This window comes from Anastrepha ludens, chromosome 6, assembly GCF_028408465.1.
Source record: "Anastrepha ludens isolate Willacy chromosome 6, idAnaLude1.1, whole genome shotgun sequence".
In the NCBI taxonomy this organism is placed as follows: domain Eukaryota; kingdom Metazoa; phylum Arthropoda; class Insecta; order Diptera; family Tephritidae; genus Anastrepha; species Anastrepha ludens.
Genome location: NC_071502.1, coordinates 25,731,313 through 25,751,112, shown reverse-complemented (window position 1 = coordinate 25,751,112; position 19,800 = coordinate 25,731,313). Strand labels below are relative to the sequence as shown.

The 19,800-nt window shown below is 38.0% G+C and overlaps 1 protein-coding gene across 1 annotated transcript in view; it reads right to left on the bottom strand.

Moving 5' to 3' along the window:
- Nucleotides 1-5,321: 5,321 nt before the first annotated feature.
- The window catches only part of LOC128865962 (farnesyl pyrophosphate synthase-like), a 61,498-nt gene continuing 47,019 nt past the window's right edge, over nt 5,322-19,800 (bottom strand). Inside the window, exons 2-7 of the mRNA XM_054106409.1 lie at nt 9,925-10,013; nt 8,883-8,953; nt 8,677-8,811; nt 6,605-6,975; nt 6,312-6,538; nt 5,322-5,532 (exon numbers count right to left, since the gene is read on the bottom strand). Coding sequence (XP_053962384.1) covers nt 5,348-5,532; nt 6,312-6,538; nt 6,605-6,975; nt 8,677-8,811; nt 8,883-8,953; nt 9,925-10,012 — 1,077 coding nt within the window. The 5' untranslated portion in view covers nt 10,013 and the 3' untranslated portion in view covers nt 5,322-5,347. The remainder of the gene's footprint in view (nt 5,533-6,311; nt 6,539-6,604; nt 6,976-8,676; nt 8,812-8,882; nt 8,954-9,924; nt 10,014-19,800) is intronic.

The following is a 19,800-nucleotide window of genomic DNA, read 5'->3' as shown; positions in this document are numbered from 1 at the left end:
TCCCCATTAAGGGACCGGACATTCCAGGTGCATGCCCTCAAATCGTATTCCTTATTTCGTTTACAGGGGTCGTCATCAGTGTTGGAAGTTCTCATCCGAGGCTTTGTTGCTGTTTTCATTGGGGGGGATTTTTAAGTGGCGGGTCCCAAACCCAGCGCACAACCAGCTATGCTGGGATGCTTCGCCTTCTCACGTTAGCTCACTCCCGAACGGGTGTTCGGAAGCTAACCAGAGGATACGTGGGCTAATCCCGGGCGTTGTGAGCTGCTTGAACCATATGTAGAAGAATCGTCCTGGCCACTCCCAAGTGAATGGCGATCAGTAACTTTCCCCACTTGCGTGGACTCTACACATGGAACCATCCTGGAATTGACGTCACACTTTTTAAAATCGCGAAAACTAAAGTCACGGCTTTGTGTGGACGCCACCTTCTGTATTCAATTCACCTTGCCGAGAGCTCTGTAACGTGGCACCCGAAGTTGCTCGCACCTATGGTGAAAGTAATGGCCAAATATTGTACTCGTAAATCTATCATCCTCGGGTGGAAAGCTTGGCAATTTGATCGGTAGTTGACAGGATAACAATCAGTTGCTTCAGAATGGGCATTTAAGGGGTTACCATACTGTATATACCTTGTGTTGGACTAAAAAATCGAAATTTTTTCACGGCATATTCTAAAAGTCATCATCTTGAAAATATAAATTCAAAAAATCATAAAGATCGGAACACTAGAACGAAAGTTACAGACCGTGGAAGCGCGCGACCTTATCCATAAATGAAGTGCACGCAAAACTTTAGACGCGATTATCTCGTAGTCGTGTTTTTTTTTATTACCGTCGCGGTGATCATTATTTATCAAAAACTATTTGACCGATTTGCTTAAACTTTTTTTTAATTATTCGAAGTTACAACCTCGAGAATCTGAACGGTTCACATTTTATATTGTAAATATTTGCATAGTTCGCTGAAATAATTTTTTTTTGTCATTTTTCAACCCGGTTCAGCGGTTTTCGTATCGAGAAAACTTTTTTTGGGTAAGGTAGGTAGGTGGGGTGGTTGTCATAAAGACACACTTAGACCTTTCGCAGGTCCATTGTGATACCACTGGAGCTTATCCTTACTCTACGTGTTCCGTTTCAAACCATCCGGTAGCTTTAATAAACGAGCAGAGCTTCGTTAGTTTTAGATGGGCTATGTCTGCTACATCGGTTGGAAAAGCTGTATCAAGAGTGCGCAGCCTTCTCATAGCTCGGCTTTCACACTCACATAAAAGGTGTCTGACTGTTTCCTCTTCTTCTGTATTAAGACAGCTTCTACAGAAATCGAAGTACGGGAGTCCTAACCTTCTAGCGTGGCTGCCTATTAAACAATGACCAGTTAATACACCTATCATTTTTCTTATTGCTTCTCTGTTAAATCTTAGCAAGATCTTCGATCGACCGCTTTTCCAGTTCGGCCATGTCTGTCTGCTTAGTTCGCATGTTGTAAGATTTTGCCAGCTTGTATTTACGTTTTTGATGTCTATAAGTAATTTACAAGTGGCTATGGGCATGGCGAGCGTTGTACCGGTTCGTGCAAGTTCATCCGCCTTACAGTTTCCTGCAATATTCCTGTGACCTCGCACCCAATCATTTATTTTTTTTTATTCCAGTTGAGCTGCTCATGCGCTACCGTGAGCACCGCAAGCCTCTTCTAAAAAACGGCGTTTCGGGGGAGGGGCGACATCAACAATAAATAATAACATTTTTTTGAATAAAAACACCAAAATGTATTCTTCGAGAGTTACCCTTTAGTATGATATATGCCGCATTAGTATAAAAGTTCTAAAACATATTTAAAAAAAATTATGACAATCGTCCATTTTTTCGGGCTCACAAGGTATATAACCCTTTAATGGTCAGGCGCAAAGTTTCAATTTCAAATATCAAAAAGTGAAGAAGAAAAGCAATCAATTAGGTTTTTGAAATATACAAACTTATTTATCTCTTTATTTTCTCCAGCCAGTTCATCAGCTAAAGAAAACATAAACTCCTTTCTGGATATTTTCGATCTGGTAGACCCTTTGTACAATATCAAGGCGTTTATGGCTGCCAAATCTAAAATATTGTAAAAAACTTGAAGGGGCCATCGAAAACACCCTGCTTTCACACGATATTTGCGTGCCGTTTGGTCCGCGACATCGACACCAAACTTTGTTTTATTATAAAACGTAATAGTTTCTGGAACACATTCTCTATTGCCCACTATCTGTATATTTGCATGCTTGGTGTTTAGAAGAAGGACTTTTATTTTCGGTTTACTTGTATGTACAGTAAGCGTGCAGTCTTCTGATTTATATACATTTGGTTTTGGTAGTTCTCTCTTGTTTGAACGGTTGGTCCCAATCAAGGTTGCCTTTAGTTCAAGCAATTTTTTGGTCAGTGGGATGGTTGTAAAAATATTGCCGGTCGAGATATTTCCTTCTCGATGTATATACATAGGGCTCAGCTAATTTCAACTTTACAAACTGGCCCAACGAATTTGAGCATCGAGTGTCATCTTTTCCCAAGTCAGAACTAGAAATAATCCGCGCCCTTTTCTTGTTACGTCGTATATTGAAGAAGTTTTCCTCTTCACTATCCGATGACCCTTCCATTTCTGCAGTTTCAGTGGATTCAGAATCTTCACTGTAATCATCACTTTCACCTAATTCATATTAATCTTCTTCGGAGGACACCTCAGAACAAGCCTCATTAATGTTGGTAATTTTGGTCAATTCCGAAATTGTATTTCGAGTTTTTACTCATGATTGTTGGAAAAGAATGATCGGTGAACAAGAAACATACTGTACCCCAAATTCAATTACCCTATTGTAAATATTTAAAATAAGCGGAGACGGTCTACAACAGTGCTGTCCAGAATGGAAAATGTGAGTGTATAAGTGAGAACGAGAGAATGGGAGCAGCCCAGTAGGAAATTTAAACCAAAATAAATAAATATTGGATTGGAGTAGAAAATTTGGAATGTTATGTAACTCCTTATATATATTTGGGTTTGTAAATCTATATTATATCTCTAATAAAATCTTTAATATGAATACTTTCGTGGCAGCTTCTTAATAAAAGTACATTCGATAAATGACTTGATGTTAAACTGTGGCGCTGCTTGGAGCAAATGAACTTTAAGTCCGAAAAAATTTTCTCACAAAAATATGTTGGATATAATGATTCTTCTAAATTTTTCCAGAATTCAATATTATATCCGTGTGGTGGAACGTTTTCGCTTTGCAAGATGATTAGCTCGGGCTGAATTGCAAATTCATACTTACTTACATATATCGCATTTGAAGGGGTTTTCAAGAAATGGTTGAAAACAAACAAAATCCTGAAATCAGTCTTCAAAATTGTTAAACAACTGTTCGAGAATTGCAATATGATCACTCGGCTTAACACCCTCATGTTTCGTAATAATAAGCGAAGTTTTCGGAAAATGGGCATAATCGCCAGATTGAAGTTCCCTTAAAAGCAAAAATGGTTCTGCTGGGAATTGATGCACATTTTTCACAGCATCGATTATTCCTGTTTCTTTTCCTTGAAGCATTAAATTGAGTTTGTTCAAAAAAAAAAGCCATCAGCCAAAAATGCTAAATCCAAAATAAAATTGTCATCTTTTAAAGATCGAACTAGGGTGTCTTCATTACAATTAATTTCAAGAAATTGCAAAACTTCTTCCCTCAACTCAAACAACCTGTTGAGACAATCACCACGACTTAGCCAACGAATGTCTGTATACATTTTTAGGCCATTATGCCGAGCAGAAGTTGTTTTTAAAAAATTTACAAATTTTCTGTGGGTGAGGGAATGGTGCCCTCCACGTATTTCATTGATAATCTGTTCTGCACGTTTCATGACAGGATGACCGCTCAAAAATTTTGAAGCGAGTGCAACTTGATGAATAATGCAATGAAAATGTCTCCCAGAAATTCCATTTTTATTCAATTGACCAATGAACCCTTCATTCTTGCCGGTCATAACGTTTGCTCCATCCGTGAATACTCCTACAAATTTGTTTGCATCGAAAACTGAAAAAACTTTTTCGTTTACTACGTCAAACAAGATCTTTCCTGTAACATTCCCACAGAATGTTTCAAGAGAAACATTGTTTCAGTTATTTCATAATTTACGTTAACTGCCCGAACACATATCGCCAGTTCACATAAATCATTAATATCGGTGGTTTCGTCCAAGCACAGAGAAAAAATTGGCAATCATTAATTTTTTCCTTCACTGCAGATTCAATGTGTATTCCCAGTTCATCAATACGTCAGGCTACTGTTTGGCGGGATATGGGTATATTTTTAACTAGCTCTGTATCAAGATTCATTTTTTGAAAAATTTTTAGACAAATGTTTTGAACAAAAACACCATCTATAAAAGGCCGGCCTTGTTTAGCAATATATAAGCTGATCATGGAAGATAGCTCAGCTTTCATTTTTATATTTGATTGCTTAACAACTTCCTCATTTTCTACTTTAGCCAACCACCCTTTGAATTTTTCCAAAAAGTCTAACTTTTTTTCTTCTTATAATCCCTCACTAGCTTTTTTGTCTAAAATTTGTATATTTTTGTGGGAGGAATCGAAATGCCTTTTGATATTACATCTATAGCCTCCTTTGAACGACTTGTAACATAAAAGGCATTGCAAGTCGCCAAAGGCAGTTTCTAGCATAAAAAGTTCTCACAGGGCATTGTATTGCATACACTAAGCGTCGCGAACAAACTTGGTGTTTATTCGTTGCTGGTTTGCTAACGACTGAACGATGGAGAGTAAGAATACGTGTGATCAATTGATCTATGGGATGGACAGCACTGGTCTACAATAACTGAAACTTTTGCACACTACTTTGAAAAACGTCCTTGAATTGTCACTACACCGATCATTCTGGAGAGCATATGAAAAGTACCCTATGTGATTGGCTTAGGGAAATCGGAGGAACCGCGGATAGCGAAACTGATATCTCCATTCCCACGACAGTCGGTTCTACGCTACCGGAAACACCCGGATATCAGCAGCACTTCCCGTATATGTATAGGGAATATTTATGTTGGTACAGCAACAACAACAAAAACAACAGAGTGTTAGCTGGACTTCTGGTTGAGCTCGTCTACGACTTCATTTATTTCAGCTTTATAGCTCGTAAGGTTTGTAGGCGCAAACCAATGTGTTGCTGCTAAACACTTTTTGATAAATTTATGGAGTCTTGTGGTTATAGGGTCCCCCGCAAAGATTCACTCAATATCAACTATCCAAACCTTTGCCCAAAAAAAGTTGCAAATCCGAGCTGTGTTATTGTGTAATTTATTAGTTTCTATATAATTCCTCTTCGATTAACTGCGTTAAGAATTTCTTCTAAAGCTTCACGTGGCACCTTAACCGATGCCTGTTGAATAAGTGTTTTTATCCTGTTGTATGTTTCTTCTTCGTGTTTGGCATAGAGGCTGGGTATATTCAGTTCTTGGTAGAGCTGTTTAACGCGAGCAACTTTCTCGGGATCTGAAATGGAAATGGGAACATTTATTTCAAATTCGTTATGCGATGTATGACCGACTTATGATTAGTAAATGAAATTTACGATCGCGATCTTCTGAGGATCTGCAATTGGGAAAGCGATTATATGAAAAACCGGTATATGCCATTGGAGATTCCCAAACTGTGCGTTGTGGGGCGTGGCAGTGCTATCCTAAGTGAGTAATGAGAGTAACTAAGTACACTTGAAAATACTTCGAAAATGTCGATGTTATGCTTCGTTGCATCCAAAATTTTCCACTCGATGTGTAAATAGTCGATGCATCGATATTTTTCGAAAACTGACATTTTTAGTACACTGCAGAGCCATTTCGGCTTTTCAATTGGGCAAAAATGAGAAGTGAATTGTCTAGAAAATTGAAATGGCTCTCAGAAGTGTGGTTTCTTAGAAAAACTCATGGCCACAGGTTTTTTTTCCGCCAAATTCAAAGAGATTAACGAAAGAAAGAACAACAAATCAGTTTATTTACCGATACCACCGTAAATAGATTCGCCTTGAGCTATATCGAGCAAACATAACACCGAATGAAATTTTTTAATGTCAATCCCCATCATAATGTCAGTTCTATCAATGCACAAGTATCGGTATTTTCTTTTAAAAGGAAGTGTGAAAATTAATTCTGTAAAGGGAGTCGCAGTACAAAGACAATTGGGAAACCTTGATTTCAATAATCCCTTAAGCACTGAGGTTGTTATATCGCAGACATTTGTTTATTAAATATGTACATATGAATGTTTATACATACCACTTTGCCCATAGCACTCCTCCATGACAGACTTTTGTTCCGGGTTGGCCAGTTCCATGCACGCCACAGCCAACCAGGTGCACTTATTGGCCTCTATGTCTGTGCCAATCTTACCAGTGAAGTCAGGACTACCAAAGCAATCAAGGAAATCATTTTGTTCTTGATAAAATTTACCTAACTCAATTGCAATGTCTTGACATTCGCTGAACATTTTTTGGTCTTTAACACTAAAAATGAAGATTTTTAAAATATATTTTGTTTTACTCTGATAAATATTTCAAGTGATTGCTCACTTCGCCAAATATAAAGCCGAAGTCACGGGTAAATAGAAGCAGCTGACGGCAGTTTTAGCCTTTGCAATCGCATCGTATAAGTCCCTAGTGAAAGTGGTCACGCTCCTTCGACCAGCAAGCATATCCATTGACTGCCCAGTCACATATTTAAAGGCACCTTGACAAAACAATTCGACCAGATCAACATAGCAGTCCAAATGTCGGAAATGTTTTTTTAATAGTGTATAAATGCCACTTTCAATCATGAGCGCATCGTTCACAGCATTGAGACCAACGTCCTCCAATTTATACCAACACAACTGGCCCCGACGTGTGGTGCTGTTGTCCATGATATCATCAATGATGAGGATGACAGTGTGATATATATTTTTCTAATTGATTCACAGCACAGTATAAGTTTAAGCTGCACCTAAAATTTATATGAGCCGACCTACAAGACAAAGCGAGAAGGAGTTTGAGGCAAATAAGATAAGAGACCTGTACCGAAGAATAAGGAAACATACTAAAGGTTTCCAACCTGGAGCCGACATTTGCAAAGAAAGGTACAGCAAAGTGATAAACGATATGAATGGTATTTTCAACGTATGGAAAGATCACTTCAGATTGAAGTGTTAAACCATAATGACCACATACCGCTCGAATGTAAAGTTTATACGGCTGAAAACAGAATGGAACCACCCTTTTGCCAAGACACTAAAGGCACAATTAGTAGGCTTAAAAATTATAACGGCTGTGGTAGCCATGAAATCAATGTGGAATTGTTAAAATACGATGGGTATGAACTCCGCAAATATGATTACAAGAAAAACTGCCTACAGGGGGAGGAAGTATAATTGTACAAATACATAAAAAAGGCCCTGTGTTAGGTTGCATCACTGAATAAAAAAATAAAAATAAAAATATGTTTATTTGGGCAAGCATTTCTAAAATTGAATTTATTTTAGCGACGTTTGTGCTTGTTTGTGTTTGCTTCTGTCACACAATCAGTCAGACTGGTGAACGATAACGGTCCGAGAAGAGCGCAGCATAATGCATAGTGGCAAGGGTTAATCCTCGAATTACTATCGAATTGCTATCTGGAATGCCCAACCGGCCAATCTGACAAACTATTTGGTTTCAGACGGGCTAGATCGACTGTGGACGCTATTAGAATAGTGACAAATATAGCGCGCGACGCCATTAGCGGAGGGCACACGCGCACGAAGTTCTGTGCAATTATTACGCTAGACGTCAAAAATGCGTTTTTTTGCTGTCTCTAAAAAATCCCCAAGTCCCTAGCTATCTAATACGCATAATACGAAGCTACTTTAGGGATAGAATCTTGCAGTATGATACGCATAACGGTCTAAAGACATATAAAGTCACTGGTGGCGTCCCTCAGGGATCAATCTTTGGACCCTCACTGTGGACAGCCATGTACGACGGAGTACTTAGCTTAAAATTGCCGGATAAAGCAACACTGGTAGACTATGCCGATAAGATCGCTCTCGTGGTCGCGGACAAGAAGCTAAATCATCTGCAGGAGAAGTGTAATGATCCGGCAGCTGGAGTCCAACTATGGCTCTCTGCAGCGGGGCTGAAGTTGGCAGTACAAAAAAACGGAAGCGGTCGTCGTAACTGCGTGAAGAAAAAGAGAGTTCATGAAATTGCGGATAGGTGGCCATGAAATACTGTCGCAAGAGGCAATAAAGTATGTGGGTTCCAAAGCAGCGGCAGTCAGCGGTGACTTACAAGAATTCTAAGAAATATGGCCGTTTACAGCCATCTGTCCCCTTACGTTTTAAAACTGTATGCAGACTTTCTGGTTGCTATATTTACGACTTGGTGCAATTATTTACCGTTATGTAAGCAATGAAGTGAGCGATCGCGTTATTTTCTTTTGCTTTTGTCATTTAAGAATGTAATGAAAAAAGAAATAAATAAAATATGTTTCCAACTACAAATTTCGATAGTGTTTTTCATGAAAATATTTGTAAGGTGTATATGTGTAAATGCAGTTGGTAAAAATGAAATGTGTTTTTAGGCTATCAAAATATTATATATCTACATATATAAGTCTAAGTCAATAATACCAGTTCACGGCACCAGTCAAGCAAATGCGCCAATCTTAGGTTGTCAGCAGTGAGTTGATCGCCTAAATTTTTGTAAGTCAAAACGGTAATTACACTATTTTTCGTATTGGTTGGTGACAAGTTGTAGTTTAGAGCCTGTGAAGTGTAAACATTTCTTTGAGCATTGGTTAACTTTGAAATGTATTTAGAAAATCAGTATTCACTACCTTCTCGAACCAGTCTGCAACCATTTTGCTTGCGTTATTATTTCCAAAATCCGTAAGATCTCTTACAACATCTGTAAATAAATGAAGGCTCATTAGATATGAAAGAAAAGAAAAACAAAACCAAGAACAAAATCCGTTTTTCCTATCGAGACCAAACTCAATTATTCAGGAATAAAATCTAATATCGAATGCCAAAAGAATGAATTTCCACGATAAAAGAGCACCTCACGAAAACAAAAAGAAGATTTAGCCGTCTTCATAAAAGGATTATATAAGAAGTTTAACTTGAGGTATAGAAATTTAAAAAAATCAATTTTTTATTTTTTCGATATTTCGAAAGGATAGTATTTTAAGAATATTCTGTGAAATGTTCATGCGGAAATTACCAATATTATTGCTCCTACAGCCCATTAACTAGGTAAAGAGCGGTGTGCGCGCTCCTGTACCTAAAACTTTAAATTTGAAATTTGAAATTTTAATATGTCTTTAAAAAAAAAACTAATTTTTAGAGTTTCAAATTCAAAACCGGGCCATTTTGTTATTTTTTTTATTGTATTTAGTAGCGGGACATAGCTACAATCATACTGATTAATAATTTTTTTGTTTTTTGTATTTCAGATAAATAGAAGAGCCAAAATGGGCAACGCCGTCTACGTCCAATTTTTCGGGAGGGTCAACTTCAGCGCCATTTTTTAAATTATTAAAATTAAAAAATTTTGTTTTTTAATTTTTTGTATGAAAAAGATGTTAACTAAAATGCCAAAAAAAATTAAATATTGTTTTTAATTTATTTTATTGTAAAAAAATTCCTAAAAACCCCCAAATTTTCGAGCTCACGACCAGCGGTCGCGGTGGTGAAACCGAAGTTGTTGAATAGAGATGAACGGCAGTGTTGTAATATTAATTTATTTAATTAACTAAAATATTCGATGCCCAGAAAAATTTAAGACCGGATGTTATTGTATTTCACCACTCAAAGTGACAGTTACTGCGACAACAAACGAACTGTTACACTGTGTTTTTACATATTTCCACCAATTACCTGGATAGACAGCGATAAATCCATCGATCTCATTTTTTCCCATCGCCAAGGGCACAGAAAGATTTCCAATTGTTGACGAAGTGTTCATACTAAAAATTAATCAAAAATTAAATATAAATCATAATCAATGTTCGCAGAGAAATTTTAATTTTAACAGATTTACTGAATTTCTACATAGCCACTCCTTGGAGGGCCCGCAGTATTTTCGGTACATTTAAAGGAGCAAACCTTATTTCTCTCACGCATAACTTTTTGTTTTACAAAACAAAAATATTTCCAAAAAATTGGAAAAAAAATTGCTTTTGGTAATTATATTTTGTCCTAAACAATAAAAAAATAAAAAGTATTCAATTTAAAAACTCTTAACCTAAATTTTTAATATGGAATAAATTAAATAATTAAAATAGTTTCAAAATGTTTTTAGTTTTCTTCTTATTATGTTCCACATTGAACCTTTACTCATACTCAAACCTACAGCTGAACTAGAAGAATTGACGGCAATGATCAAATTATTATATTATTACTATTATATATTCCATAAAATAGGTGAAAAGCTTCCCAGTATCACCTTGCTACCCCCATTGACCATGGTTTCTTAAAACTTCCAGATAAAAGGTGTTTGATAGCTAAATTCCTAACGCTCAATGGCTTGACGATGCAAGATTTGAATGAAAAATGTGACTAGACTGAATGAGAGAACTAGCATCTCAACCTGAAGCAAGCTAGACCTGCCCCAACTCCTGATTCATTCTTCATTTGGCTGTGCTTCATTGTCCTTACGCCTATCTGAAGTCAAGAGGACGGGCGACTTCTGGGCGAAGAATATTGCTTGGTGAATATCGAATTAAACTAAATTTACAACACATGAATTTTCCACGGAATAATTATTTGAATTTCACAGTTTCGTTTGATGTTGCTGCTACCGTTAGAGAAATGTGAGCGAGTGAGTCCTTAGAACGACACGGCAACTTCTCACTGACGGACTATGAGCGAGAGAGACGTCAACGCTTAAAGTTCATTTATTCATAGTATGGCTGCCTTTTGTAGTACTTTTGGCGATCTCACCCTAAACATTTTCTATTAACTTTGTGCAGACATGGAGTTCTGAACAAAATTTCTTCAGTGGACGTGATACATCAAACAGAAATTTTTTTCTAATATTATTCGCTCCTTGTTTACCTTTAAATTTGTTGCCTGATGATGGCGAGTATTTTTTTATCCTTTTATTTGAAATCTTTGTAGCCAAATTTCAACTCAATTGTCACTATCGCTTATCCCATTAGCATTTATTATGGCAAGATTTTATCGGTTTTATCCTTAATTTTTAAAACTATAAACCCCGCAAATGTTTAATGCACCGAAAGCAAATTATTACTGCGAGAATAAGAAACTTGACCACATTAAAATAAAGCCAAGCTCAAGTACACCCGACACGCGCAATCGAGTGGCAACAAGGGGGAAAGTTTGCGTTTGAGCTTCAAACTGAATTAATATTTATAATTTTGAATAATTTTCCCATAGTTACAGCCCCAAATAGCAGTTAGAGACTGCACTACATCGGGTTGTGCATAAATAATGGACTCGGATATTAAAGACGGAATGCCAATGCGATAATCAAAGGAATTAACAAATAAATACTTACTTTTGTAATCCTACTTGTGTACATATGTATGTATTAGTCTCTTAGTTATTTTGATCTGTTTGTTGAATCTGTTTTAAGTTTCTTTTTTACGCCAAACCAACCCAAGCTTTTAGTCCCCACAACAAAGCCATTCAGTTGCAATATGAAAGTGACAAAAAAGCAGCTGTGAAATATTGGTTGTAATGCAGGTTGAAAGCTCCTCCGAAATGAGAAAATTATGTAAGACTTTCCTAAAATCTCTCAAAAGAACAATTTTCAAAATACTCGAATAAAAACATAAAAAATGTGTAACCTTTTCAAAACTTAAATTGAAATTTTGCAAGGAGAGTAAAAACAAGGTGGCGCAAAACTAATCATTCAATTTGAATAACATTTTTACTAAACGAAAAAAAAAAACGATTTTGAGTGATGGACATCTTTATTTTGACCTTTACGCGCTCTGTTTGTTTACTGCAGCTGTCTAGTTCTCAAGTGACCAATGCGATTGACGTACGACGCCATTTGCAAAAATTATAAAGCTTTCGATAGGGTGATTAGGTTAGGTTAGGCTAGGTTGTAATGGTTGTCCAGAAAGTGGGCCCACTTGGACGAAAGAAGTTTGATTCATGCTTTGTGATACCATTACAAGGAGAGGAAAAAGAGATGAAGGAAAACGATAGTACCAAAAGGAGAGGGGTGGGAGGGTTGAGTATTTTCGGACTATGAACGATGACTAATTCGCGGCTGTGTTAGCCATTTTATGCTGCTGATGAAGTTCATCAGATTTTTGATATGATAGGGGGATTAGTTTTACACCAAATTGTATATCAATACCAATCAAAATGTGGTTTTATGAGAACAACTGATTTGATTTGTGTTTTTTATGGTATTTGTGGATAGATTGTCAAAATTAAGGGTTTTGTTCACTTTCCCACTGTTTAAATTTTGATTTGAATTCATAATTGATGAAGTAATTGGAGCAGTGATTTAATGTAAATTCACTGTCTAATAATGCGACTTCGTAAAAAGAGAAAAGAGGGCAGATTTATGTATTTTCTTTGTTTTTTTCTTGTATTATTTTCTTATGGGGTTAATAGTCGGGGAGCCAGGGGCCGATTTTGGACTGCGTTTTTATACCGTTAAATTCTTGACTATACCTACTTGTGATTTAGCTTTCATGAATAACGAAAGTGAACGTCAGCTGGCGCACCCGTGGTGGGTGTGTTTGTGGAAGGGTACGAAACGTGTCGAAAAACAATTTCTACCAACTCATTTTATACCGGCTGAAATTTTTTTCATGTATTGTTGATATTTAGTAAAAAAAAAATTAGTCAGCTGCGCGGTAGAGGGGGGAAAATACGTCAGCTGAACGCAATGATACATTCTTGCTTCGGCTGACGGTCTTCTCACCGCTATAAACGCAGCTGACCATCATTATTATATTTTCATATGTGTCCAAAATTATGTAAACAAATTTCAATCGGCATAAGTAGTTTTACTTTTTAATTTATTTTACAAGTTCGCCTGTTCAGCTGACGTATTTTCCCCTCTCTACGGCGCAGCTGACTACTTTTTTTTATTTAAACATTTTTTTCGACACGTTTCGCAGCATCCCACGCACGTACCCACCGCTACTGGACCAGCTGACAGTTGGTTTCGTCATCCATTGGATGGCGTCTGACTTCAGTATTAAAATCAGTCGGCATGAAATGATGAGGTCAAAATGACCCCTGGTTCCCGTACTATAGCCACTGTAGCGAGGGACAATGAAATACATTCTGTCAAAAAAATATCGGGAATTGTTCATTTAAAAACGCGCATTACACATACTTATGTCTAAATTGTTTTTGCTGGAATGTTGGTACAACTGCCCTCTATAGTGTCGCAGAGTTTGAGCGTAATCTGTCAATTAGCTTGTTTTTGACATTTAATTATATCAGTCAAGCGCAGATGTGCTCTGCGATTTTTATTATGGATAAAAATATCGAACAAAGAATTTGTCTTAAATTTTGTGTTTTGAACGGGATTTCGTATGCTGAATTTGTTGCTTTGTCAAAAGCATGTGTCTACGAGTAGTATAAGGCTTTTACAGAGCGCCGAGAAGTCGTGGAAGATTTTCGACGATCTGGCCACCCATCAACGTCTTCAACGGATGAAAATGTCGCCAAAGTCAAGGAAATGATGCTGGAAAACCATCATTTAAGCTTGAGAGAGATAGCCCGTGAACTTAGCGTGTCTCACGAATCAATCGAATCAATTCGCAACATTTTACACCATCAATTGGGTATGAAACGCCAAGACGCGTGTCTGCTCGACTCGTTCCAAGAGCGTTGAATTTCTTTTAAAAAATTCATCGGAAAATGTGGCTGAGGACATGCTTGAGCAAGTGAATTAGAACGCAAAGTTTATCCAGCGCATCATAACAGGGGTTTGACATGCAAACCAGTCAACAGGCGGCTGAATGGCACTATCCACATGAGCCGAAACCCAAAAAACCACGTCAAAGTCGGTCAAAAGTGAAAGTCAGGTTACTCGTTTTCTTTGATTATCATTGTGTTTTGCACTCGGAAGTCGTTCCAAATAGTTCTACGATAAATAAAGAATATTATTTGGAAGTATTGCGATGTTTGAGAGAGAATGTGTGTAGGAAACGGCCCAATTTGTGGAAAGAAAACTCATGGATCTCGCACCAAGATAACGCACAGTCTCACAAGGTTCCTGTTGTGAACACTTTCTTGGCTAAAAACTCGCCAAATATAATCGAACAACCACCGTATTCACCGGATTTGGCCCCCTGCGACTTTTTCCTTTTCTCAAAACTAAAATCGCCACTCCGCGGAAGTCGCTTTGAGCAGATAGGGGCCATAAAGGAGAATTCGCTGAAGGAGCTGAAGAAGATCTCTTCAAACGCGTTTAAAAGGTGGTTTGATGACTGGGCTAATCGTTGGCAGAGGTGCATTGCTTCGAATGGAGCCTGTTTTAAAGGCAACAAAATAAGTTTTGATGATTAAACAATTATTTTGCGTTTTATTGAACAATTCCCGGTACTTTTTTGATGAAATGTGAATTGAATTTTTGAATAAGGTTCTTTATTATAAATACATAGAAGTTTTAAACTTTATTAATTATTTTCTTCGTAGCAGTAAGCAAAATTTCCGATATACAGTTTTCTTTCGAAGAATTTTCCAAATTTTCACAAAAAAAATCTCGACCAAAATATTTGGTAAACGAATTAAACAAACAGCGTCGCCTGATATGTGTTGGTATTACAGGGGCTATGAAAACATGTTCTACTTGTGAACATGATACTGCTTCCAATCTTGATTGAAAGCGAAGCTTAAAAGTGGGGATATGAAAGGACATTTAAAGATCTTAGAAGACTTCCTACATAGTCCCATTCTTCATAGGGATGATATACTATCACCCAAACCAATACTCTTCAGGAACTTCCAAGTTATAATTAATGAACGCAGAGATTGGAGAACTAGTTCTATTACTTTTAAACCTGGCTCTCAGCTATGGTTTATTGATGGGTCCGAATTGGAAAATGGCAGAACAGGGGCAGGAATCAATGGGCCTAAATTAAAAAAATCGATTCCGATGGGACTCTACCCAACAATATTCCAGGCAGAAATACATGCCATTGAAATATGTGTGAGAGAATGCCTTAGCAGGAAAATGAGAGGTACTCACATCTACATACTTTCAGATAGCCAAGCGGCTCTAAAAGCCATTCTATCAACAACTATCACCTCTAAATTGGTAAATGATTACCTAAACCTTTTCAACACGTTAGGAAACCTCAACATAGTAACACTAGGCTGGATTCCGGGACATGAAGGGCATGAGGGAAATGAAATGGCTGATGACCTTCCAAACAAGGGGCAAATATGCAACTTACTGGTCCTGAGCCTTTCTGTGGGCTCACAAAGAGCCACATTAATGAATTCGTTAGGAAATGGGAAGAAAGGAAATTTGCTGCACACTGGCTAAACTGTGCCGGTCAGCATCAAGCCAAACTATTTTTAAGTCCCTACAAATTAATATCTGACAAGCTTCTCTTACTAAGCAGAGTAGATCTGCGTCTTTTAACAGGATATCTTAAAGGTCACTGCAGCCTGAAGTATCTAAATAATATTGATCTATCTGAGACCAATGTCTGCCGCTTTCGCGAAATGGACATAGAAAGCTCAGAACCTGTGCTTTGTGAATGTCCTGCGTTGGGCAGACAGAGACTTCATCACCTTGGTGGTATCGTAGTATCTCCATGCAATCTTTGGAACAACAAACCTAAAATTGTGCTAAAATTTTTAAAAAGCCTAAAACTCTAGGGTTACAAAAATAGGCCTTTCACAATAGATCAGCTCTGGTCGCAGTGCGTAATGGCCTTCTAATAATAATAATAATAATAGAACAATGTGTGGGAGAGTAGGATCACCTCTCTCCGTGCCTAAATTGAGAACGTCGTAGCGGGCACGTGATGACTTTTTCTGACGAAAAGTGCGCCTATCATATACGAGATTGTTTTTACATGCAAGAAAAGCTTTCATCGAAAGTGGCACACGCAATCGTCGCGTAATATCGGACTATTATCGACAAATTAGTTTAGTTGCATTTGGCTGTGAACCGTTCAAAATCAGGTGTTATTTTTTCAACTCTAATCAGTTCATCATCATATTCAAAAATAGATTTGGAAATGTGTGGGCGCTAGATTTTTTTTGTAAAAAATGTGAGTACCGGTTCGTCAGATCTTGCAACCAAATGAAAGTTTTAGAGAATTTCATGCAGTTTCCGAATCTATAATTTGATATTTAGGCTTTTCGATTCTAGACGTCTTTTTGCATAATTTCGAGAAATGATATTTTTTCGCACAATGGAAACCAAAATTGGAACATTTACACTTGTGAAATTTTAAATGGTAATGCTAGTATTTCTGATACGGGATAGCAGAAGCTGAAATCAGTATTATGCCAGAATAGTTCGTGACCTTTTTCTACCTCGATTTTAAGTGATATTCACTATTAGAGGAAAACTAAAGTGATTTTCGATTGATTTTGAATTTTTTACATCAAACTTCATATAGTTCATAGATATGACGCACACGACGCTCAGGTGTTGCATTCCTCCAACATAATTTCTGATTTTCATTTTCACCTAAATTTGGCAGACGCCGAGAGTTCAGGTGCATGGGGCTTTTGAAGCGATGACAACCTTGAAGATCAGCACTATAATGACGATATGAGAAAAGTAAATAGCGAGGGCAGAGATGATGGAAATGAAAACGTTGAAGTTTTTAAAAATGCTGCAGTTTTACTAAATACTTCGCCATGAAAAGTCAACTTTTTTTCTTAATCATCGTTAATGTTGGTCTCCTTGGTGCGGGGATGAGGCTTAAGTGATGGTTTGTCCCCCATATCATGTGGATCAACTCAACACGAACTTAGAGGGAAGGTCCATATGGGGATTGGCTAGCCATCCATCCACTTTACGGCGAAATTAGTGGCCATCCAATCACAATGCGAAGATCACCGTACCGAATGAGATCCCTTGTTATTTCTAAACCCCCGGCATCCCATTATTTCCCCTCCTTGCCCACCCCCTAATCCAGGATTTTATGCGACACGGTGCCCATTGGATGGTTGGCAGCCAGGGGTTTTACCAGAACGGCTGGGCATGGGGCGCTGCCGTGGTGGACCTTTTGAATTCCTCTTTATAGTACTTCGACCACTGCGCTTGCCTTGTCGAGCAGGTGGTCGTACGAAAAAGATGAATTCAAATACTGACTCAAGCGACCAAACTTCTACTGTAACGGGAGCTAGTTACAGTGGTCCTAATGCTACTGTCAAACATACAAAGAACGCTATGCAACGCAAGGGTGCTATAGTCTGCGAAGGCTCGGACCTGGAAAGTGTCGTTGTTGTTGAAGTGGGAGAGTTTTTCCCCTGAGTATTTCCCCCTGTACTCTACGTTGGACTTCCAGCTGAGTTTCGGGTCTAGGATAACACCTAGGTATTTTACCTGTTCGGTTAGCATCAGACTAACGCCGTTTAGTTTTGGGAGATTAAAGTTTGGTACCTTGATATTCTTAGTGAATAGCATCAGTTCAGTTTTTCTCGGGTTTACACTTAAACCACAGTCCATGGCCCAATTGCTGAGTAATACCAGAGCTCCTAGCAAGCGTAAATAATAACGAGGAAGAAGCTTTACTTCGCTCTCCTTTGCTGCTGGATGGTGTCAGTTCTGGGAGTAAGAAAGGGCCAAAGAGGGGATGAACGCGAGAACACGCTACAATGCTGCAGTCAAAATCGGCAACCGGTTTAGCGGTATGACCAATCTAACGCAAGCTAAAGCGGAACGATTGGCATGGGCTAAAAAGGAACTTGAAAGGGGCCGTGCTCACTTTGCAAATCGGAGCTAAAACGTAACGGCGTCGCAAACGATGTGGCAAAAAAATTTAATCGGAGTAAGCAGATTCAACTTTGGGCATTTCAACATTTCAAGGCATTAAATCTCGTTGTAAATCTAAGTCTTTGTTAAAAAATGTCCATATATGAGAATATAAAACAACAAACAAAATTAATTTTTTACTTTTCTTTTTTGAACGATTAGAGAGAAAATTGGAATTCTTCTGTTTAAGTTGCTTAAGGAAATTATTTGCCTTCAAATTGTTTGTCCAAGCAAAACTGAAATACGTAACATGTGAAAGAGACTTTACTACATTTGATACAACAACTATTTTATTGAATTGAAATATTTAACTGTAGCTAAGTGGAAAATACCCAACCAGCGTTAGAAGGAACATTTTGAAAGCGATTAATCCACACGAGTCTTTAGAAGACCTGACAATACTTTAATTTTCTTTCAATATCCAGTCAATATAAAATTCTTTACACAACAGTTAAAATGCGCGTTTATATATAATTAATTGTACTACTTGATCGGGGCCAACAGAATTCACTATTTCCCTGCATTTCATTGTTTATCGGTCAACTGGAGTAAAATATAAAATACGCAAACTGCAATGGGATAATGAAAATACCTACCTTTGTCATGAGGTGAAATAAGTATTTGCATAAATATACGATTCAGTTATTTCCTGCATATTTGAGTTCATTTTTAGGGGGTGGATCACCTTCGAGCGGTGCACCCTGGGTAACGCCAAAGGAAGTGCGGCCTTAACGGCTTTTAAAACCTGAACGGTGACAAACTCGGCACTTTCACAGCACTCCACCGTGGTTTTTTTTCCGGTTTTTTTTTTTAAAGATATTTATGTATATTTCCAAAATAAAGAAAAGATTTTATTCATCTATCGATCTACTCATCAGGAAAGAACTAAATGCATTAAATTTGTCTCATTTCAGCAATGAAGGCATTGTTACTATGAGCTTATAGAGCACTACTGGAAGACTCTGGTTGAGCTCAGCCCACATGGCACATGACGACGAGGTGGAACCAGCTCTCACGCTTCTAAAGAAGGCCTTAGCTGAGGCGAGGCGAAGGAAAATCGGTGTCATCATTGGTACCAATGCGAACTCCCATCATACTTGTTGGGAAAGTACGGACATTAATGCAAGAGGTGAGTCACTTTTCAATTTTTTTTTATTTTATTCTAAGTGAATACTTGGTTATTTATAATAAGGTGGGGCCCGACTTTTGTTACTGCGGTCAGGGAGAAGGTACTTGACCTCACTAACTAGTGGAGACATACACCACTGCGTGTAATTGGGCTCTCGAGAGCTCTTGTACTGTAAGATCGCCCCCTAACACGCAAAAGCCACCTTGGTGGACTACTGAACTCTCTGAAATTAGAACTTGCTCTAGACGGCTCTTTATAAGAGCAAGAAGTATTAAGTCTCTCACGGGATGAGAACTCTACAAATTAGGACAAGGAATCTACAACTCCAAAGTTAGGAAATCGAATTGAGACTCATGGAGAAAATTTTGCGAAAGCGTTAAAGGCTGGCTTCGAGGAATTTCACGCCCATGGGGACCTGAAGGACGCATCAAGATGCCGGACGATGACTAGCGAGGAGTCACTCAAGTTGCTTCTCAACGCCCATTTTTCTGGCGAATCCGAACTGGAGCAATACCAGCTCATTCCCCGCATCCATATCTGCTTGCTGGATAAGCGCCGCCTGGCTTGGGCGTTAGTCCTTTTCGAGTTCTTCAAGTCATCTGGCCACGATGGCATCATACCTGCTCAACTACTGGAATCTGCGAAGGTATCTTGTCATTGGCTAATCCCTATCTATGCG